The sequence below is a fragment of the Argentina silus genome, assembly GCF_951799395.1.
Source record: "Argentina silus genome assembly, chromosome: X".
In the NCBI taxonomy this organism is placed as follows: Eukaryota; Metazoa; Chordata; class Actinopteri; order Argentiniformes; family Argentinidae; genus Argentina; species Argentina silus.
This window is the reverse complement of record NC_139653.1, coordinates 27,554,962-27,578,107: the sequence shown is the minus strand read 5'-3', so window position 1 is coordinate 27,578,107 and position 23,146 is coordinate 27,554,962. Positions and strand designations below refer to the sequence as shown.

At 42.5% G+C, this 23,146-nt stretch overlaps 2 protein-coding genes across 5 annotated transcripts in view; both read right to left on the bottom strand.

The window, feature by feature from the left end:
- Positions 1-5,620: 5,620 nt before the first annotated feature.
- sst1.2 (somatostatin 1, tandem duplicate 2) lies at positions 5,621-7,598 on the bottom strand. The gene is made up of 2 exons (XM_083696360.1): positions 7,229-7,598; positions 5,621-5,927 (listed from the first exon to the last, which is right to left on the bottom strand). The coding sequence occupies exons 1-2, from the start codon at positions 7,373-7,375 to the stop codon at positions 5,718-5,720; spliced, it is 357 nt and encodes a 118-aa protein (XP_083552486.1). The 5' UTR covers positions 7,376-7,598; the 3' UTR covers positions 5,621-5,717.
- Positions 7,599-7,751: 153 nt separating this feature from the next.
- col4a3 (collagen, type IV, alpha 3) overlaps positions 7,752-23,146 on the bottom strand; it is a 45,186-nt gene continuing 29,791 nt past the window's right edge. For 3 of the 4 annotated variants that reach the window (XM_083696356.1, XM_083696357.1, XM_083696358.1), the window contains 21 exons: positions 22,617-22,784; positions 22,434-22,523; positions 22,183-22,317; positions 22,002-22,100; positions 21,802-21,891; positions 21,500-21,639; positions 21,263-21,389; positions 21,036-21,116; positions 20,787-20,888; positions 20,232-20,279; positions 19,947-20,132; positions 18,387-18,517; positions 18,229-18,301; positions 17,892-17,963; positions 17,510-17,635; positions 17,266-17,364; positions 16,923-17,135; positions 16,596-16,773; positions 12,758-12,872; positions 12,358-12,530; positions 7,752-10,226 (listed from right to left, as the gene is read on the bottom strand). In XM_083696356.1, coding sequence (XP_083552482.1) covers positions 10,139-10,226; positions 12,358-12,530; positions 12,758-12,872; positions 16,596-16,773; positions 16,923-17,135; positions 17,266-17,364; positions 17,510-17,635; positions 17,892-17,963; positions 18,229-18,301; positions 18,387-18,517; positions 19,947-20,132; positions 20,232-20,279; positions 20,787-20,888; positions 21,036-21,116; positions 21,263-21,389; positions 21,500-21,639; positions 21,802-21,891; positions 22,002-22,100; positions 22,183-22,317; positions 22,434-22,523; positions 22,617-22,784 — 2,534 coding nt within the window. In that variant the 3' untranslated portion in view covers positions 7,752-10,138. Of the gene's footprint in view, positions 10,227-12,357; positions 12,531-12,757; positions 12,873-16,595; positions 16,774-16,922; positions 17,136-17,265; positions 17,365-17,509; positions 17,636-17,891; positions 17,964-18,228; positions 18,302-18,386; positions 18,518-19,946; positions 20,133-20,231; positions 20,280-20,786; positions 20,889-21,035; positions 21,117-21,262; positions 21,390-21,499; positions 21,640-21,801; positions 21,892-22,001; positions 22,101-22,182; positions 22,318-22,433; positions 22,524-22,616; positions 22,785-23,146 lie in introns of those variants that run through there. The other variant, XR_014554945.1, reaches the window with a different exon arrangement.

Sequence of the window (23,146 nt, the reverse complement as noted above, 5' to 3'; positions counted from 1 at the left end):
TGTGTGTGTGTCCGTTCAAGATTAGGGAGTATTTTAATGAGTATGGCTTAGTTTAGTGTATAGTGTACAGTTTAGTGACAACTGCTGTGTTTAAGGAATATTTTACTCTGTGTAATCGGCAGCAGAACAGTCCATGCTCTGGGCCCAGCCGTGTGGTCTGAGCCAGGAACTGAGTTTCACATCAGCTCTTCTAGTGTTTTACCCCAATATCTATCACCCATTCTGAAGCAGGATACAAAGCATCTTAATTGGTTTGATAGTTCTTGTCACATCTAACTTGATCACTCACCATGACAGGATGTTGTGAAAACCAGTTCTAAATGGTTGGCCTGATTATCATGACTCCTAACAGTCTACATCTTACATGGCCTTATTTCTATTACAGCATATTGTATGACTGCATTCATATTCCATTCACCATATTACATACACAGCTCGGACCTGATACTAGAATTTGCCCAGCCAATACCCATCAGCTACAACCTAGCCTACACATCAAAGTTTATAACACAGGTGCACAGGAGGAGAGATACATTAGAGTTATCAAGGTGACAGTGACCTTGCACACCCTTGCCTGGATCACCTGCATACACAGTTCACTTTCATAGCAGCCACATTCAGCATCATCACTTTAATTGTATAATTCCTTCTCTCATCCACATGCTCGTATCCTCTCACCATTTTCCTTAGGCCTGGGAACCTCAGTGCACAGCAGTTGTCTGTAAAACCAGGCACAAAAACCTCTCCAATAACCTCTACACAGCATACACCGTTATCATCATATTAATGATAGTTAAGAAACTGAGAACTAACGCGTGTAGCCTTAAATTTCAATCAATGTTTACAATCACAGAAACAGCAAGCTGTTACACCAGTGGGTGACAATAAATTAATAAAACTGACAGTTGGATAGCCTTAGCCAGCTAGCTAACATAAAAAAAATCATTCCTCAGCAAGTCAGGTTATTGAGTAGGCTAAATTAGCTGCATTAGCTGAGGAGTGAAAGGTAAACTGTGGGGGGACATGCAGCGTTCGGCCTGTAGAGGGAGCTACAGGACCGTGGCCGGGGTTGTGTCGGCGAGACTTTTGTTGCACACCTGCTGCGAATTAAGTCTCGCCGGCGAATGTTTAAGATGGGTGTGCTTCTGCCATTTCAGTAGGTGAGCTGGGAACGGCGACACGAGAGAGCGTGGAGAGTGACATTGGGAGGAGGCTGGAAAGCCAAACAAACAATATTACCCTGAACTTTATGAATAAACGGGAACCATCCCTTAACGATATACTGCGTCTGCCTCTGTGTAAGAACGGACATTGTTACATAAACAAAGACATTTTTTTCTTTCTGCTTTAATTAATTTGTATTTCTCTCTTTCATTATCTCTCTCTCTCCATAATACTGCACCAGAAAGACCTACACGCAGTGAGTCAGTGAACTAGCTAGCCTATGATTTTGATTGGATAGATAGGATGTGAAGTTGCCATATTTGGAGAACCATCCTCGGAAGTTGCTCATTTTACAGCTAAAATGCAAATTGAAAAAAGGAAAACACAATGAATGGGGCTTAACAGAGCAGCAAGGGGAGTTTTGAAATTCAGTCTCCTCTATTCCCAGTCAGCCTGCAGTTCCCATGTTCAACCATTTGGGACCACTGTTGACAGTACATCTATCTGAGCCGATTTATTTGGTTTGAGTTCATAAAAATTCAAGGGAGAACCATCCTCCTCTTTCTCAATGGACCAGCCTCCACTGGCGTGTGTGTGTGTGTGTGTGTGTGTGTGTGTGTGTGTGTGTGTGTGTGTGTTTGTGTTGGCACTCAGTGGTGGTGGCCACACTGTGTGATCTAATGGGCTCCTCGCTGTGTAAACGGCTGTCATCAGCTCACTCAGCTTTCATCAGCATCAGAGGACATTAAAGACTACAGTGCAAAGTCACAATAAAATAGCCCTGCTGGGCCTCACAGGGAGGCCCTGAGCACCCCTCCCCTCCCCAGCTGCTCTGGCAGCACGACTCCACCTATGGGCAGCCTCGCTAATTGACTAGAATTAGATGAAAAGCAGGGTTTTTGTACTGAGATCAATGAGGACAACCCTGTATACTTCCCTTATGACTGTATTTCTGAGTATACGTGCTGTCTTTCATGGTTGGCACTAATTAATTGTTTGAGTCTGTGTGCACCCGTTGTCTCCCACCCATGTACTTGCATCTCTGTTTTGATTGGCTTCGTCTGAGATAGGCGCAATGTCTTTGGGTGTCAGTCAGCCAAGCAAGCGGCTATGCACTGAGATGATGAGTGCTCTTTCCCTGCTTCCTCTGAATACCCCCACTCAATGCATCCCAACTGGGGTCAGAGACTTCTCTCATCTGGGGAGGGTAGGAGAATGTTGGTAACATTTCCAAGGTTGTCCTCCTTCCCCTGACCTCCTCTCCCTCTCTTTGTCCGCCCTCTATTCCACCAGAAATAGAAAGGGCTTTGGTAGCAGGGAGAAAGTGCACAGGAATATACACAGGGCAGTGGAGGCTTCCATTGAGGAAGAGGAGGATGGTTTTATGAAGTAAAATACAATTAAAATAAAAAACGTGTTTATAAAAAACTGTAAATCTGTTCGATTCTGCAGCACAAAATGCAGCTCACACAACCAAAATAAATCGGCTCAGATAGAACTAGTCTCAACAGTGGTCCCAAATGGTTGAACATGGTAACTGCACTTTGAATGGGAATTAGAGGAGACTGAATTTCGAGACTCCCCTCCTTGCTCCATTCATAGTGTTTTTATTTTTCGCATTTTTCCTGTAAAATGAGAAACTTCTGAGGATGGTTCTCAAAACCAATTAATAATAATAATAATTATTATTATTATTATAATAATAATAACAATAGTAATAATAATGAATAATAATAAACTTTATTTATATAGCACCTTTTTAAAACCTTTTAAACCTTGTCTTCAGTCTAGACTCCAGAACGGCCAGAAGGGCCATGCCTGAGGATCTTGAAACTCGTAGGGGATTAAAAGGTTCGAAAATCTGTCTGGTGCCAGACCCAGCCGAGCCTTAAAAGTGATCGTAATTGATTCCTATGCAAATCAGAGACCCTATAAAAACAAAGATATTAATTCCAAAACTATTATCCTTGCATTAAGATTCAATTCAACTTATTGAGTGATTTTTTGATGACATTTTTGCATTTTAGCTAATTTTAAGAGTGTCATAGCAAAGGGTCTGAATACTTATGTACATGACATATTTCTGTATTTAAATTTTAATAATTTACTGAAATATCTAAAAACCTGTTTTTGCTTTGTCATTCTGGGTTATTCTGTGTGGATTGATGACAAATTATTTTAATTTAATCCATTTTAAATTGAGTCTAAAGCACAACAAAATGTGGAGAAAGTGAAGGGGTCTGAATACACACCATCTTATTGGTAGCACCAACCTTGGCACCAGCTCAAATGACAAAAAAATAAAAATGTAATTCCCAAAAATCTATCTGATGATTTATGCATTGGGTGACAAGATTGAGCGGGTTCTGTAAGACAATGCGCTGGTGCCAAAATGGGTGTCACCAATTAGTCACTTTGAATTAATATGCATTTCCAGGGTTCCCTGCGCCATCTTTCATATGAATCAATTTAAAGTCAGTAGTTAGCATATACTTATACTTTGTTATGCCTATATAAAGATAATTTATTGTATTGGGTGAAGTAGAATGTTCCAACCAGGTTGGCCATTTAACTCCCAGTCCTGGCTATACAGATAGGAGCAGTGTACATGCTCGTATTAGGCATCTACAAGTCTGAGTAAAGTCTCTGACTTTGTGGCAAGTTAATTTACTTTCAGTGTATGTCCAGTTTTGCCATTTTGTAACAAAGTTCTGCGGGCTATCTACCTCCATTATAAATGAAAGCCTTCACCTGGAGCAAAGCACCTAAACTACCTTGTCCTGTCCTTTACTGACACTCCATGTCTCTTCCTAACTGTCACCCATGAGAAGTACATGACAATGACTAGATCTACAGGATTTAAGCTGCAGAAGGGTGATGGTATTAGATGAACAGTATCTTCATCAGATTTGAGTGAATATGATGTATTTAGATACAAAATATATATTTCCATATTCCTTATACCTACTGACTGTACTGAATTAACTGAATGACATGATCAGAGTCCACTTGAATGCTCCTATACTAAGACCCGGACTGGGTCCATCGCAGGCCTGCTGTCTCCCAGGAGTTGGAGTAGCGTTCTCAAGGCAAGCAAAATGATTAATCATTTCATGTGGCTATGTATTAGGCATATAAGGGGTTACTGGAGACAATACACCTCTATGAGTGACAGTTTCACTGATTGGACGGGTGGGTGCTATTCAGACTGTGTTGATTACGCACTGTAAAATAATAGGGAAAATAATGAATATGCCATATGAGAGAGGGAGATAGTCAAATAGTTGTGTCTTGATTGTCTACTCATATTCTCCCATTCAAACCTTTTTGAACCATGCCTATACAGTTTGCCAAAGTTGTCAGTGATTCTGACTCACTCATGCTCTTTCTCTCTCTCTCTCTCTCTCTCATACACACGCACACACGCACACACACACATGCACACACACACGCACACACGCACACACACACACACACACACACACACACACACACACACACACACACACACACACAAAATGTAAGATAAATCTCACTTCTGTGTAAACACCATTGTGGGAAGACGTTTTAACACCTGACAAAGTTGCCTTTTAAAGCTTGATAATTAAACACCCTATAGAGTAGGTCTATGTGTCTAAATATTTGCGTTGTTTCAGAAGCATAATTAAAAAACTGTTACAGCTGACTAAATGTATTTTCCACATTGTGTGTCGTCGTAGCCGCAGGAGAGAAAACATGCTATGGGTGTTTCTGTTTTCACAACCAATAACGCTGTAATGAAAAATGCATCAAACGGCCCATTAGTCCTCGCCTGGAGCCGCTTAATCAACCCTCGCGCGGGAGCGGAAGTCTGTGCCTAATGCCTGCGCCCGTGCGCGAGAGCCATCTTTAAAATACTCGCGAGCCGGTGCCATCTCTTAATTCCGTACGCCGCAGTGGCTTTCTCCATTAGGACGGAGAACAGATTGTTTTTTGCTCTCCTCAGTGTCACTATTAATCGCGTCATTACGCAGTGTCTCTTCGGGTATTAAACAGGACGGAAGTATCCCTTGTGACCACTAATTAGCTATAATCATGGTAATGTCGCCAGGCTCTCTGCTCGGTTGTAGCCATCTCATTTTACCCACATATTCCACCACAGAGTCAACGAGAGCAGTGTGTGTGTGTGTGTGTGTGTGTGTGTGTGTGTGTGTGTGTGTGTGTGTGTGCCAGCTGTCTGGTGTGGATGTTACATTTCTATCTGTCACTCAGAGGCTTATGTCAGTCATAGTATTGAGTGTGAAGGAAAATATTTGTCAATGTGTGTTACATTTGTCAGACTCAGAAGTAATCTATGAATGAATAGCATGTCAACAGTCATTGACTTAAAAATGTAGTAAAACAAATTAAATGATTTTCGCTTTATTTCATAAATTAGACAGATACATTATTCTCTTGATTTCATGAATTTGTCAGACACAGCTACTGTTGATTGTATGCATTAGTCAGGTGCAGGTCAAGGATGTAGGGATGCGGAGTGATTGGCAGCATTGTGTCATGAGGTGGGCGGAGTCTCAGCAGGAGGTGAAGCCCTTCCAGTAGAAGTTCTTGCAGCCAGCTTTGCGCTCGCGTGGGGGCAGGTTGTTGGGGTTGTCCACAGAGCGCTCCAGCGCCACACGCAGGTCCTCTTTGGCCCCCGTAGTGGACACCTCACTCTCCTGGGCTTCCACCTCAGGCAAGGACAGCTGGGATAGTATGTCCTCCACCGCTCGCTTACTCCAGTCCTGCAGCACAGACACACACACACACACACACACACACACACACACAGACACACACACACACACACACACACACACACACACACACACACACACACACACACACACACACACACACACACACACACACACACACACAGACACACACACACACACACACACACACACACACACACAAACAAATGTAATCATTGTTCATTTTCATGTCAATTATCTGCAGAGAATGAAAGTCTAGCAGTAGCACACTCAGAGACAGACTGATGGAGAAATGGATGGTAGACAGATATAAGGAGAGTTTTGTTTTCCATCAACAGATAATAGAGAGGTATACAAAAAAATGTTCGGTAGAAAATATTTTGTTGTAAAATGGAAATATTCAAAATGGGGTTTTGCAAGAATCAAAATGAACTGTCAATGACTTCACCATCAGCAAAGTGAGTGAATCATTACAGTAAGTGTCAGAAAGTGGCACTCAGACGTATGATTGTCGGTCAGAAGAGGAGATGGTAAACATCTGCCTCTGTCTGTGTATAAATGAAAAATGTATCAGCCTCTATTTGAGTTCAGTCCCCTATTACATTTCACAACAGCTCCCTCAGTGTCAATTCTGCTCACCTGGTGCTGTGATAGACAGATGTGTATGAGACAGAATACATGATGGGACACGCTCATGCTGGAGAGTGACTGCCCAATGTCAACCAACTGTGACCTTACCAAGTCAGAATTACTTAGGGTTAGAAAATTACTTCATCACGGCCGTAAGGTGCTCCAGCATTGCACCTCTAGCTGCTGACAAGAGAGTACTCGCTGTATACATAAATACGTTGTTTTTGATGAGGCACACCATAGACAGCTGTCAAATCTGGCGGATTTGTATGTCATGGTGTACTAGCCATTGTGTTACAACAACAACAACAACAACAACTGTGATTTACTGTATTTGAATCCCATTGTGATTGGGTATCTGTTTGTCTATGAAGAGTCACTGGGTGAATTATTTTTGCCTGTTTTACTAACAGCACAACTAATCCTCACTGTTTCAGTAGAACAGTAACTAACCTGGGGTTCTGTTGATTGTATTGTTGTTGAAAGTGTTTTTGAATTGCTGTGTAGCCGATTACACTGAGTAATGTGCATGTACATTATTGCATGCTGCATTGTGTACAATGCATGTACTAGTCTATACCATGTACTATACTGTTCAATGCATGTACTAGTCTATACCATGTACTATACTGTTCAATGCATGTCATTGTCTCGCTAGCAGTGTAAGTTACCTATGTGACGGGCTGATGGCTGCTCACCTGTGTAGCCATGCCGGCTGCGCGGGCTCTCTGTAGGAGTCTGCGGTGGCGGAGGTCCAGGTCGGGCTGCGAGGCAGCGCCATGGCTACAGAGGGCCAGGGCCAATCCCAGGAGGGCCAAGGCACAGTGGAGCCGGCAGAACTTCATCACCACAGAGCTGGGCAGAGTTGGGCTGAGCTGAGTTGGACTGGGCTGGAACAGAATAACAGATGAGGTGATCTGGTTCTGGTGATGGGGGTTTTTGTGGTCTCTTTTAAAGCTCCTCTCAGCTCGTCACTCTGCTCCTGGGTGAGTGACAGGTTGCCTGTCAGAGGCATGTCCCACCCCCGGCTGCCCAGTGATGATGGAATTCCCCGTCATAAACCACTTAGACACTCAGAGCTTCTCTTTGTTCAGTCATTTTGTCACAAAGGCAGCTCCTAGGGGACTTATTGATTTTAAATGGAGGCCCACAATGAAACAATTAGCCAGGATGGATTCAGCACCCACCGTTAACCTAAATCAAATACAACCAGAAAATGTCTGCATAATAAAAGCCTTTAAAACAGGAAGCGTAAGATAGAGAGGAAAAATAAAACAAAGTGATGACATCATGGAACACTTCATTACAAATTAGCATTATAATGGATTTTAAGTGGAATGATTACCCATTTTGACTTTGATTACTACAGTAGGATCTCCTTGTTAGCTTTCACCAATATCAGAATTTGTTTTCAATTGTTCACAGTTGTTATAACATGTATAACCATACTGTTGCACTTGCTTAATGTAGATTTGCATATGTGTATGGGTGTGTACTGTCTATTTGTATACAGACGGTGCTGTCTGAATGATACCTGACTGATATAATTCAGACAAACAATTAAATCACATTTCTTGGAATTAAACCAAATTATTAATTTCATAGACTCAATATTATACCAGAGGGTACCTATGTTGCTATGAGAGTTATTTCAATTATGCTTATTTGCATAGCATGCCCATCATAAGTTGCAACATCATTCTGCAGCTCTTCACTGCTACCTTGTGGTCATGCTGGTCTGGAACCAAACACAGACATAAAGTAAGTAGGATCAATGTAATTTTGACCAGGAAAAATTGGTTACTACAGAATATAGGTAGTTGGAGGTACCAGCTTGGCTGTAGGCTTAACGACATAGGTATCTGAGGAGTAGCCATTATTGTATAGCAGAGCTTGAGAATTATTTTAAGACATGCATATTAGCTTCATGAGAATTTCACAGCATGTCTATGGTACACCATATCTTCTTACCCCCAACCTGCCAACATGTGCCAACAATTACTATAGCAGTCGGTATCTCTACAGTAGCTACAGTCAAGCACACATATATACTGTACACAGATATTCCCTGTTTGACTGTTTTTAAAAAAAAACTTTACTACTTTAGTAAAACCATTGCACATACAATGACTCAGCTCCTTATTAATTTCATTAATTTCCAATGTGACTGTTACAATGGAGGAGAACGGGAATTAAGTTAAACACGTCCCTTGATGATTGTGGCTGAGAGAAGTTCAGTTGATACAATACATAGGATACAGTAATATTGCATAAAGGATTTAGAAGTTTTGGGAAATCATTGATCAGATTAATTAAAATACAAGCCCTTCTTAATCCTATGGCTAAAGGTAATCCTAAACTAAAAGATTTTCCTTTTTCTATCCCTAATAATAATAATAATAATAATAATAATAATAATTGAATGGGACGAAATAAAATCTACTGTATATTAGCAACTCCAGGAACAGAAAAACATTAAGCACACAGCCGGACAATAAATGTAGCAACAGAGTGTCTCTTTTTTAAATAGTCTATAAATATACAGAAGTTAGAATCCACTTGTACATGAATGATAACACTATTATGGAGAAGACATTCACCACACAGAAATGAGCATCAAAAGATCCTGTTAATCAAGTGCATCCGTTATAGAATCAAGTGCAACAGTAACAATAAAGACAACACTTTGTTTCTGGGTACAGCGCTGGATTGTGTCATGTACAATATATATATATATATTTTATGTCAGTTAAAAAAGGCTACAGTCATACCAATGGAAGCAATAAGGTTGATAAGGTAATATCAACACACAGTAAAAGGGAAATGCAAATTCATTTTGGAAGTACAATAAATGCTATAAACAAAGTGGTTATGTTGCCATTGGAGTGAGTGCATGTAGAGAGTCAAAGTAGATGTTTATGCACAATGCCAATGGACACCGAAATTATACTAACAGTGGTGATCTTCATATAAATACTACAGTACATCTTAGAGGGTTGACAAGTTAAAAGCAAGTAATGAAATTCTTAACAATGATATTATTAAATGTCTCCCTGACAAAGTGATAACAACAGAAACATTTCCATTGTATGTAGTACTATACTCAATCAACAACAGAGATCTACAGCTTTATACACATTTACTATAAAGTTGCTGTAGCATTCTAATGGAAATGATACTGTAATGTCATCATCACTCAAGCTTTTTCCTCTGAGCTCAATGGCTAATAGGACCACTTATACTGTCTTAGCTATCTCCAAAATAACAGCTGATCTTGTATGAGACTCATAGCACCGTTTGGACAACATAGCATCCCACATTAGACAACCAGCCTGGCAGTTTGACAGGCAGTTTGTTTTTAGTTTAAAGTTGACATAAGACTGGAGCACACAGACCCATCTGCCATAAACAGTCCAGACAATTTACAAAAAAACAAAACAAACAATGGGCTGAAATGAAAATAAAAAGGTCAAGTGGAAGCCACTCAAGGTCTCCATGCACCATGACTGAAAATGAGTCTTCATTGAACTGATCAGTCTCTCTGTTGCCCCACAGTGGCTAATGGAAGTAGTGCATCTCCAGTCCAGTTGTCCCTTGGACCCTGGGTCCTAGGGCCGCCACTGCTTCATACACACCTGACAGCGACTGACGATACTCCCTGGGCAGTTTCCTTTCACTGTCTGGGGTTTTGGTTTACTGTGGGAATAGAGGCAAAAAGAAATACACAATGCTACATTAAATACTGTTGTAAGAAAAGATACATGAATCACAGTTACAGTTAGTGATTTAAGTACAGTTATCAAGGAATATTAATGGAGATCATGCATAAAGATGTTGTGTCTATGGCTTGATGTCATTCAGAGCTATATCGCCATCATCATTCCTCTACACACTTACCACAGCGCAATGTATAGCATATTCATTGTAGAGTTTTCTGAGCTTTTGTCCCTCATCATGGTCATGTATTACAGTTTGTAAATTAGAGGATTTTAATGTCCATGTTTGTTGCCCCTCAAATGCACTGGCCTCTGAATTCACAAACCTTATTGAATCATTTGGTCTTGTTCAGTCCGTAAGAGATCCCACACATCTGAAAGATCATACCCTTGACCAAGTGTTGTCCTCTGGCCTTACTATTAATGATGTGGAGACAAAAGATATGCATGTGTCTGACCATGAAGCTATTCTTTTAAATGTAATTTTGTCCACTATCCAGGTTATTTATGTTTGCTCTTGCTTCCTTAACTGTATAGCCAGAGGCCTTTTCAAACAGTACTGTCATTTCAACTGCTCCCGTTCCCTCCTATTAGACTGGGTTCCCTCCTATCAGAAAGGGTTGGACAGTGCCATTCCCTGGCGAAATAAAATAACCTACACCTTTAATGAGTATGGAAAGGCCGAAAGAAAATGGAAGGCCTGTAAACTCAACGTTTTCCACATTCGTTTGAAGGATCTGATGAAGGAATAGAATGCTTCTGTAAAGGAATCGAGACAAAAGTATTTTTGTAATCTGATCCCCGAGAACTGTCATAATCCAACAATACTGTTTACTACTAACAGAATTCTAAATAGGCCATCAAATAAGGTCACCAACCATTCTCCTGAAGAATGTTAAAACTTCTTGCAGTTCTTTATTAAGAAAATTGTAAATATCAGAGACCAGATCAACCCTCCCATACATGACCTGACTATTACTTACCAATTGGAGGCAAACCTGGATTAATGTATTTCTTCATCACACATGAAATCCTCCTCTTGACCCCAAGATATTGTTCCTACTAGACTACTAAAGGAAGTAATGGAAACAGTCTGCCTCAACATTTTGGCTATTATTAACAGCTCCCTGGCTACTTGCTGAGTACTGCCTTACATTAAATATGCTCTTGTCCAACCACTTCTTAAGAAGCCAAGTCTGAACAATCAGTCTGGAACAATTCTAGACCCATTTTTATGCAAAGTTTTAGAGAAGGTTGTCTATAATCAGCTGACTATGGTTTTTGCCCATGTCATAGCACTAAAACTGCTCTACTTAATGTCACAAACTAGTGTAGCCTTTGATACAATTTATCAACTGCTAGGCTAAAGCTAGGCTAAAGCTAGGCTTTTAACCATAACAAGGAAAAGAGACTACACTGGTTACCTGTTAGTTTTAGAATTGACTTTGAGATTTTACTGATAGCTTTTAAGGCTTGGTTGGGTCTGGCACTGGACTATTTTTCTGACCTTTTATCGCCTACCAGCCTCAGCGCAGCCTAAGATCCTCAGGCAGGGCCCTTCTAGCCGTTCCGGAGTCTAGACTGGAGACAAAAGGTGACCATGCCTTTGCCAGACTAGCAAGATCAGTATTTTCTTTTAAATCTTCTTAAAACTAATTTTTATGGACTAACCTTTAACTTATGCTGCCCTTATTAATGTGTTGTGTTTTACTGTGTTTTCCTACTGATATTTTGTTTTTATTTGTATATTTGTTTATCTTCACATTTGTAAAGCACTTTGTAACACTGCGCTATATAAAAGGTGCTATATAAATAAAGTTGATTATTATTATTATAATATAATTTACAATTATATTGTAACCTACTGCTCAAATAAGCAATCGATGCACCAAGGTAATTATGTGGAGGAATAATGAAGATGATCATACTGCTGGAAGACGTCAAGCTGTAGGCATGGCATCTTTATGCATGTCCACTATTGAGCCTTTTTTTTCGGACTATGAATGCCTGCATACCCACTGGTTCCTCATCACCCTAGGTAAATTAACAACTCTCTGTAGTTGTGCTTTACCAGACAGCAGACAATAAGACATCTAGATCTGATGGTTTACCTGAACATGTTTTCTGGGTCCAGGGAGGCTAGCCAGTAGCTATAGGAGTCAGTATAATAGTTGCAAGTCCCTCGTCCATGGCACTCGATGAAGGGAATCTTCCGGAACTCTTCCAGACAGGAGCCTGGTGAGGCCAGAGGCTGGCCAGAGCCCTCTGCTCCAGCACCCGTTTGCTTGAAACAAAGATATCACATGAAGAATAGATCCAAAGATCCACTATGGGCACTGAAATAGTTAATTTTCACACAAAGGCTCATTAAAGGCAAGCCACCTAAAAGAGTTTCAGTTAGCAATAAACAACTATTATACTGTATAGCCTATTAATGAAAAAGTTATTGCCATGGCCTTAGGCCTTTGGTACAAAATCCATCAACACAATTACATAGTACAATGCTCTTACCATGACAAATGAATAGCCAGCCCACAGAGAGAGCCAGCCCTGTGGACACACAGGGATTTGATTGGTCTGACTGTGAACAGCTATGACGTTTGCTTTGGTCTCACAAACTGCACATCTGGAACAGAGAAGGCCAGAAAGGGACCACAAGACTATGTTATCCCAGTGCTAACAAGTCCCTTCACAGCAATGTCCACAACCAGAGCATTCACATGACATACATAAGAAGAATGTATTCACCAACATCAGTCCTTAAACAAATATTGAGATTAATGAGCAAACCAATGACCCATGGCCTGAGAAACAGACTGCTTACTTGGTTATCTCTCTACACTCTTAGAAAAAAAAATAGTTCTTAATTTGTCCCTGTAGGGGAAGCCTTTGAAAAACCTTTTGGGTTCCATGTAATAATAATAATAATAATAATAATAATAATAATAATAATGAATTTATTTTGTATATCGCTTTTCTCAGTACTCAAAGACACTACATTTCATGGAGAGAACAAGAATATATAGATAAATAAAAAGTCAAACAAATGCACAGTAAAAACATCAATAAAAATCATTAAAGATTAAAAGCAAGTTTAAAAAGATGGGTTTTGAGGGATTATTTGAAGGAGGACAGCGTGCTGGATTCTTTGATGTGGTTTGGGAGAGTGTTTCAAAGAGCGGGGGCTATAGTGGAGAAAGCCTGGTCCCCCCAGGTCCGGTGTTTAGTCCTGGTGATGGGGACAAGGAAGTTGGCATCAGCTGACCAGAGTCTGTGGGTAGGGGTGTGCTGGAGGAGGAGGGGGCCATGTTGTTGAGGGCTTTGTAGGTGGTGAGGAGAATCTTAAACTGAATCCTAAATCGGACTGGGAGGTTTTGGAGGACTGAAGAGATGTGGTCTCTGGAGTGGGTTCTCATAAGCAGACGGGCAGCTGAGTTCTAAACGTGTTGGAGTCTGTTGAGGACTCTGTTCGTGGCCCCTAATAGAACACTGTTGCAGTAGTCCAGCATGGAGGTAACAAACACAGGATGAAGTTTTCTGCATCACAGGGAGGGTCCGAGACGGCCAACATTTCTGAGGTGGAAGAAGGCAGTTTAAGTTCAGGATGACGCCAAGGTTACGGACCTGGCTTGATGTGGAGTGTCACGCCTGAGGTTGCTGTCTGGTGACTCTGGCGCCCCCCTCTGGCTATTCGGGTCAGTGCCTCCCAATCTACCCTGAATCGTCACACCTGTGTGTTCTGTCCCCTGTTTGTATATCTAGCCTGTGTGTTCCCCATGTCTTTGTCTGAGATTCTCCCTGTCTGCCTGTCTGTTTCACTAGTCCCAGTGATTACCCCGTTGCCCTTATTATTCCACTTGTTAAGTGTGTATCTCATTTTATGGAGCTTGTTTTCTCCACCCTTGTTTTACCGTTTGGTCCCAGTGTTTGTTTGTACCCCATTCCCCACTTTTGTGATTAAAACCCCTTGTTTTAGAAACACTTTACGCTGTTGTCAGAGTATCTCTCCGCGCTTGGGTCCACCGCACTACCCCCCGCCTAACAGTGGAGACAATTAAGCCATCAATGTTGAGGGTGAAGTCTTGGGCAGAGTGGGAGAGGGAATTTGGGCCAACAAGTATGATTACTGATTTGTTGCAATTCAGCTTAAGAAGTTGCATTGCATCCAGGACTTGATGTCAGCAAGACAGTTAACAAGGGTGGAGTGCTTGGCTGGAGTGATAGTTTTGGTGGTGAGATACAGCTGAGGTGTCATGGCATAGCAATGAAATTGGAGACCATGGTGATGGATAATCTGTCTGAGAGATGGACAGATTTTTTTATGTATGGGGGTGACAGCAGCAAGCTTTAGAGCGGGGGGACATTACCAGTTGAGAGGGAGTTGACAGCTTTGATGATGAGTGGACTGATTGTAAGGAGGCAGGCCTTCAGCAAGGTGGATGGAACTGGGTCCAGGGCACAGGTTGACGTCTTCATGCCTGCAACCACCTTTGTAAGGTCAGAGGTGGTGATTTCAAACTGGAGAAGTAGCTGTTTGTGAGAGAGATGTCCGAGCCTAGCTCAGACAAGGCAGAGGAGGTGGCCAGTTGGTTACAGATTTTGTCGATTTTGATTTGAAAGAATGACAAGTTGCATTTCTCAGTGGTGAATGTGTGAGAGCGACCATTGGTTCGGGGAGTTTGTTAATAGTGCTGAACAGTACTGTGGGATTACCACAGCCAGACTGAATTACCTCAGAGTAGTAGGAGGAGCAGGAGTAGTAGGAGGAGCGGGCACTTTGGAGAGCATCTCTGTACAGCTGCTGGTGTTGTTTTTAGGCCTCAGCATGTACAGTGAGACAGGTTTTCTTAAAGAGTCACTCAAGTTGACTCTATATAAAATAATATTTTATTTAACGCAACTCAGGGATGTGCCAGGGGGCAGAGTGTGAATGACACTGACCTGGTCTTCATTCCACTTGTTGTAGAAATTCACCAGTTCTGTAGGGGAGTCTGATTCAGTTGGGGAAGGGGAGTCAGAAATGGACTCAGAGACGCAGGCAGAGAGAGAGTCAGTGTTCTCGAACTTGACGGTGTGTTTCTGCTTCGGGTCAGGAGTGGGGTTGTCAACATCAAAGAGAATGGCATGGTGATCAGAGATAGTGACGTCAGTGGCAGTCAGATTTTCAATGGTGATGCCAGTAGAGCAAACCAGGTCGAGGATATGGCCATGGCTGTGTGGGGAAATCAGCATGTTGCATGATGTTAAAACAACTGAGAACCTCCAGAAATTCAGTGGCTAGAGTACAGTCAGCAGAATCAACATGGATGTTGAAATCACCCAGCAGTAGAATTGATGGTGATAGGGACAAGAGCTCAGTCAGGAATGTGGACAGGTCAGTGAGGAATGCAGGGTCAGGCATGGGGAGACGGCAGACAACAGCAACAACCATAAGTTTAGGCCCAGTAGGCTTGATGTCAAGACATTAAAAAGATAGAGGAGTGTGGATGGATACAAGGCTTGTTTTTATGTCCCGACGATAGAAATTGACAATTCCACCAGCACGACCCTCCGGGCATAGATTGTCCATGTAAGCATAACCGGCATTGGGCGTTGTCTCATTCAAGGAAAAAATATTCAGATGGTTTCTGCCAGGTTTTGGTCGAACAGAGCAAATCCAAGATAGTTGTCAATAATGAACTGAATAAGGATAACCCTAACCCTAACCATTGATGTTAATGGATAATGGATCTGGTGTTAAACAGCCATCCTCAGGTGTGATTGCTTACTGGTTGCAGGATGGTGTTGTGGGGAAGCAACAGTGGCAGGATACAGGCTCTGGCTAGACCCAGGGTTTCTCACCTCAGCAGTTTTTACATGAGGGATGGCATCTCTGGAGGAATTAAGCTAGATGGATTTCTGCCATCCTGCTGTATTTCCTCCATATGTTTCCCACTGTAGTAGGGCCAGGGGTTTGAGAAAAGCCTTAAATTCCACTGCAATTGCAGTTTTCATTTGTTGAAAGCCTTGCAGAAATTTAGAGGAGTAGGCTAGCTGGGTATCTACTGTTGTAGTAGTCAAGTTTATCCTTGATGTTGACATTGTTTTTGAAGAACATTGCAGGCAAAACAATTTACTATCAAAAACAATCATTATTAAAAATGAATTCTCATAAACCATGAAAATGTAGAACCCTTTTGGGTTCCATGTTGAATCCTTTCCACAGAGGATCTAAATGGAACCCAAAAGGGTTCTACATGAACCCCAAAATGGTTTTCAATGGGTTCTCCTACTGGGAAAAATAAAGAACCCTTTTCTTCTAAGAGTGTACTCTATGGATTAGACCCTGTAAACCAATGTTGAGGTGCACCTGCTGACATATTTCTCCAGCGACTCTCCAGAGATGAGTGCCATGTCGCTGGGCATAGCCTCGTCAGTGGACAGCCAGTAGGAGTAGTCATTGCGGGAGGCGTAGCGACAGGTGCTGTCCGTGTTGCAGAAGAGGAAGGGCATAGTGGAGAAGCGGGGTAAGCAGCTCCCCAGGGTACCTTACCAGAGGAGAGAAGCATATGATGAGACAGGATCTCTCTGATATTCTAAGAGCCTGAGGAATTAGATTCTACACTTATCAGAGATTGTGTGTGTGTGTGTGTGTGTGTGTGTGTGTGTGTGTGTGTGTGTGTGTGTGTGCTTATACCCAGATCCTGGCCATGACCTCTGTTGTTGCCATTGATGAAGAGAAGAGAGTATCCAGAATAAATCAGGTTGCTGCTGCCTGGGCACTGTGGCACGTTCTGCCTCTGACTGTGTCTGGTGAACAGGAAGCCATCCTCTATTGGGCCTGAGTAGTAGGGACCTGGGGAGCCCCTGGGACCTTTGGCACCTGGAGGCCCCTGCACACCTTGTATACCTGAGGAAACAAAAGGTCACTAAACTCAGTTCTCTAACTATACAGCCTTAGAAATTAGTAGATATTATTTATTTTTGTTCAAAGTCTTGTGAGAGTACATTGACAGGGAACACCCAGTGAGTGAGCACACCTTGTGGTCCAGGAAACCCTCTGTCTCCCTTCAGTCCTTGGAATCCAGGCAGTCCTATAGCCCCATCTAAACCAATGGCCCCTTTCGGGCCTTGGAGGCCTGCAGGAGAGAATAACACCCAGCTTTAGTAATGAACTATACATCACATGTGGTTTTATATACTACCGTACACCAGAGTGTGGATTTAGGCATGATCTCTTATGGATGTTTAAACTCTGTAGTCCCTCATAGTCCCTCTATGTACCTTCTGGTCCAGGACGTCCCAGGGCTCCAGGAGCTCCAAGCTCTCCCCTCGACCCTGGGTTCCCTAGCAGCCCCTGGTCTCCTGGGATCCACACTACATCTTGGATGTGATCACGGCCCTTTACTCCTGCAGGAGAGCAGCATTAAACATCACGTCTTATGAACCCTTGTGCAGGCGGAGCATATCATAGGCTTTCACTGACAGTGGTTAATGTGGTGTGAATAGCTTTCATGGTGTATTGCTACTGCCAGTCCATTCAATGCTATTACAGTTGGTGTGCATTGTGGGGCATATGAAGCCTCACATCAATAGTGGTGTGAATGCTCAATACTAGGGATACTGTGTTCTGTGTTAAATCACCCTATCCTATTATCTTACGTACCTGGTGGTCCAGGCGACCCTTTCTTTCCGAGAAAACCATCTCGTCCTAGACACCCAGCATCTCCTCTCTGACCTGAAATACCACACACAGACTCATACAACTTCAACAGAATACTTTGATATATTATTCTTGCCAACATTGGAATTTGTGGCCAAACTTACCCAACTGCACTTTATCAATGTGTTTGCAAAAATTTGAGATATGTGTGAGAAATATGTGTGAGAAATATTGCCAACAGCAGTGTAACTGATGTCAATTAAATCTTGGTTTGCAATCACAAATTATAGTTGCAGGACTTGACATTTGGAGGTTGTTATGGTGTCAAATCTTCCAGTACCATTTGGTCCCATAATTCCATCTTGTCCCATCTCCCCTTTGGCTCCAGGGCCACCATGTCTGCCGTCATCACCCTGTAGGGAACATCCTGTTTAGTGGTACCATTCAGAGAAGATTACTGTACTACTTTAGGTGGATCAGTGCTACAGTATGACTCACTGGTCTGCCTTGTACCCCAGTGTCTCCTCTGTACCCTGGTGTGCCCAAGAGGCCCATGCCGCCTTTGTTCCCCTTATCTCCTTTAAACCCTGGCCCTGGGGGACCTGGTGGGCCCCGTGGCCCATGCACTCCTATGGACACAGATGAAACAAGGGGTCAGAGGTCACAAGAGTACAACTGTAAATACTGTATATATTGTCTAATATAAACAATATTTCAATATCAAAAGAATTGATAATGGGTTTTTTTTACGTCACATTTCTACATGTAAAGGGTCAAAGGGTGAAAATATCATAATAGGTAACCATCTGAGGTTGAATTTGAACAACAAAAGTGCAAATGGTATGTAGGATTCTATCCCTTACTGTAGAATTTAAATCCTGTTCGATGTTAGAACCTATCCTTCAGAATTGTATCCTATAGGATATCGGTTTCAAAATTCAACAGAATTTTCTATGACCTTTTTTTTTTTTATTGGAATACTATAGGATTGTTTGACTAGTGTAGTTAGCTAGTACTAACATTAGCAAGCATATGGCTCCAAAAATGCTCTGCAGTCTTTTTAGTTAACGTGAGATGTTGTGTCACACTTTACAGTGCTCATATTACAGTGTAATTATTATTGTGGTTATACTATTGTGACTAATCATTGTGACTAACATTGCAGACTACTCCTAACATTGTCCCTAGGGTTCTAATCTATTATACTTAGGGTTATGGTTAGGGTGTGTGTTTTTTAATGGTGTTGGGCAAGCTGAAATAACATGTTAGGCTATATTCATCTGCACTAAAATGAAGTTTACAAAAAAACTATACCGCAGTCTGAATTATTTCAGAATTGTAATTATTTCAGGAAATCCAAGAAGTGTGCACTTGTGCACTTTCCCACACTGATTAAAAAGCATAGGATTGGTCTAAACATGGGTTTTTACGCCGATCTATTCCCATCTAAATCATGTGCACACTTCAGGAGAAGACATAGCCATAGGACGCATATGCAATGTCACGATATTTGTTTCGAGCACAGCATATGTCTTCTAAAGTTGTGCTTAACATAGGGCTATGCATGTGTTCAGAATTGAAATGAAATCACTACATTTCATAGCCAGACATCTGGAATTAACGGGGTCATACAGGGTATACCATCTTGGATCATATGGGGTAACCTCTATTTTGTTGTCTATTTTGGGGTAACCTCTATTATGTATGATAGAGCCCCAAAGGCTCCCAATTACAGCAATGCTTTTTTTTTTTCTTTTTCTTTTTTACATATTGCAACAGTCCTATTTCTATGGGAGTAGCTGATTTTTTAATGTTTTATTTGAGTTTTGATCTTTTCACAGGAATTTCCTCATAGACATTAAAAACTGAATTTCAATTTAACACTTGTTAAACACTTGTGTGAACATACCCATCAGTGTTAAAATTCAAATATATGTACTTTAATTTTTTCAACTCTTCAACCGTATACATCAATTGCCCATGAGTGTATATGAATGCTCATGGAAATGTGCATTAAGCTCATGCATGTTTGTCTCTGCGTTTCCATGACTTACATACCTGGGGATCCTGCGGGACCATTGGGTCCATGATCTCCTTTTGGTCCCTCATAGCAGATTCCATCCCGGCCAGCACTTCCAGTGAGTCCTGTAGGACCAGGAGGACCTGGGGGTCCAATATCCCCTAGAGGACCAGACGGGCCAGAGGGGCCATAGGTGCCAGGGAACCCCATATCACCCTTCAGTCCTGGGGGAGGGGGGTAAACACACAGAATGAATGAGAAATACACATCAGCTCAAACAGAGACAAGTACACATATTTTCCCACCATCCTGGTGATACTCACCAGGTTGGCCCTTCACTCCATCTATGCCTCTTGGTCCAATTCCAGGGGCTGAGGAGAGAACAGATGATTTTAGCAAACCCATCCAAACTGCATTTGTTTGTTGGAGGATGTGTGGAATGGGAGGTTATGGTGGTGCAGCTTAGTTTGAATTTTCAGCCCGAACCCGGCGGGACATGACAGTCTTGGGCCGGACAGATTTTCTGACAATTGATTTGGGCCGGGCCAGGCTCGGGTTTGCCTTGACAGAGCTGTGTTTATTTATTTTTTTAGATATGATCTTGCATGGCTGTGTGTGATTACTGTGCCTCTACTCTATCCTGCTTAGGTGACAACAGCAAGATCTGGAGCATTTCTGGATATGTATAAGGTATTCTATACAGGCAGATGCAGTAAATACAGTTGTTGATAGTAAGTAAGTAAGTTTTTTCTGGGCTCGTGCTCATAAAATGTTTTTCGATGTTGGACTTAGGCTTGGCTCTGGCTTCATCTCAAAGGGCCTGGGTCGGGTCAGGCTTGAATTTTTAGGCCCATTTCAAATTGTAGTGTATCTCTTACCTCCCATGTCTCCCTTCTCTCCAGCTGGTCCAGGGATGCCATCTCTGCCTTGGCTACCTCTAGGTCCAGCAGGACCCGGGTCACCGGCCAGTCCTTGGCTCCCTACGTGATGACCCAGTGACAGTGATATAGATCAATTCAAAACAATACATCCACAAACACATGCTAAATCACATATACTCATGCCAAAGAAATCAAGGTGCAAAACAGCTTAAAATACACCTCAGGAGGTATGGACATGTATAGTACCTGTCAAGCCATTTTGTCCATGACAACCACTGGAGCCAGGGGGTCCATCAAAGCCCTTCTCCCCAGGTGGCCCTGGGGGCCCTGAGAAAGAAATGTGAGACAAAGAGTGAGCAGGGTCCCTTCATCCCAGCACAAGAGGGATATGCTGTCCTAACTACAAGATCTAGTATTCACAGAAAAACTAGGAATGAGATATGAGTGATAGTTATTTAAAGGGAGAAAGAGACCTCGAGATCCCTGGATGCCTTCTCTTCCCTTGGGTCCTGTGGGTCCAATAGCCCCTGGGGGCCCAAACCTCCCGACATCACCCCTCTCCCCCTTCTCTCCTCTCAGTCCTGACACCCCTGGCTCCCCCTAATTGCGTTGAAAGAAGGGGGTCAAAGTTTGATTTAGTTTCAGCAGAATTACTTTAATTAGACTATAATAAAATATTTTCATACTGTCATGTAATCAGACTATCGCACCTTATCTCCCCGCCGTCCTTTGGCCCCTGGTCCTGGGAGGCTGGGCTCACCTTTCACCCCTTTAAGTCCATTTGGACCCGGTTTTCCAGATGATCCAGGTTTCCCGCGAGCACCAGTGGCCCCTTTATCACCCCTTTGACCTGTTTAACAAGGGCATACATCTGAGAGTCACCTACACTATTTAATAAAAAAAGTTAAATCAACACTCCAAGTCCAAACTGTAGCCACCAAGCAAATCTTAATCAACTTCAGATAAGACATTAAATGTCAGCACATATGGCGTACAAACATTCATTAGTTACCTGGCAGACCCATGTCTCCTTGAGCACCAGTGTTTCCATGGAAACCAGGAGCTCCTATTTGGCCAGCTCTACCCGGTTCACCAGGGGAACCTAAACAAGCATGAGAGAGGTGTGAGTGTGAAATGCAAACTGGGGGTAGTATGTTTGGATGTACAAGGATGATGAAACAGAGGGATGCAGTATGCTGCTGTACTGAGCACCTTGTGGACCAGAGCTTCCAAGATTCCCATCATTCCCATTTGCTCCATTGGGCCCCTGCACCCCCACATTCCCTTTTGTGCCAGTTGGGCCCATTGGACCTGAAGAAAAGAGAGCAAGTATTACCATCACATGCGAGTAGAGATGGTGATGTGTCAGATGTCACTGACTCAGAATACTAACCTGGAGGTCCTGGATCCCCAAGGTAGCCAGGAACCTCAATGTCTGTAGAGACTCCTCTAGGTCCAGGAAACCCTGTCTCTCCAACTGGCCCCCTGTGACCTGCCTGGCCTTTCACCCCATCAATACCCATGAGCCCTGGCAAGAGAACAAATCATTATCATATTCACCACAGTAAGCTACCTTTAATTGTAGACCAAAATGAAGCATTCAAATGTATGTGTGTATGTGTAGAGGTAAGCAGAGAGTCCTACCTTTTGGGCCGGGTCGTCCTCCTGTTCCAGGGCTTCCGTCTGGTCCTGGTGGGCCACAGATTCCTGAGGCCCCAATGTCTCCTCTAAGGCCTGAGAAAACACACAGCCATCAGAGCCACCACAGGGGCTCACATCTAATGGCTTATCATCTGCATCCAAGGGAAAAAGACAATGATGTTTTACCTGGTGCTCCTGGTACACCATCCCTTCCTCTGTACCCCTTCAGACCGACTGCTCCTACTGGTCCTGCTGCTCCTTGATCCCCAGGATCTCCAAATGGGCCCGGGGGCCCGGAGGCTCCCTTCCCAGGTAGACCTGAATCCCCCTTCACCCCTTTCTGTCCTCTTGGCCCTATGGTATAATAGACCCAGGGATACAAGTGACAACAAGGAGAAGAACGGAGCGTAATACTTTACATTAAGTTGACACTGTACCTGTGCAGTAACACTGTAGCAACTAGCAATTACTGTACTATTACTGTATTACTTTATTAACATGTTGTGACATAGTAATTTGGTAATTACATATGGAATTGAGACATTTTGTTACATATGTGATTACATATGTGGAATACTCCACATAATAACAGAAAGTTAGCAATGTTGTTGTCAGAATAATAACAGGCTTTCTAGACAGGTATAGGGGCAAAGTGTGATTGAACAGTGTATTGTACTGTATATAATACAATAACATACTGTACAGTCACTTATTAC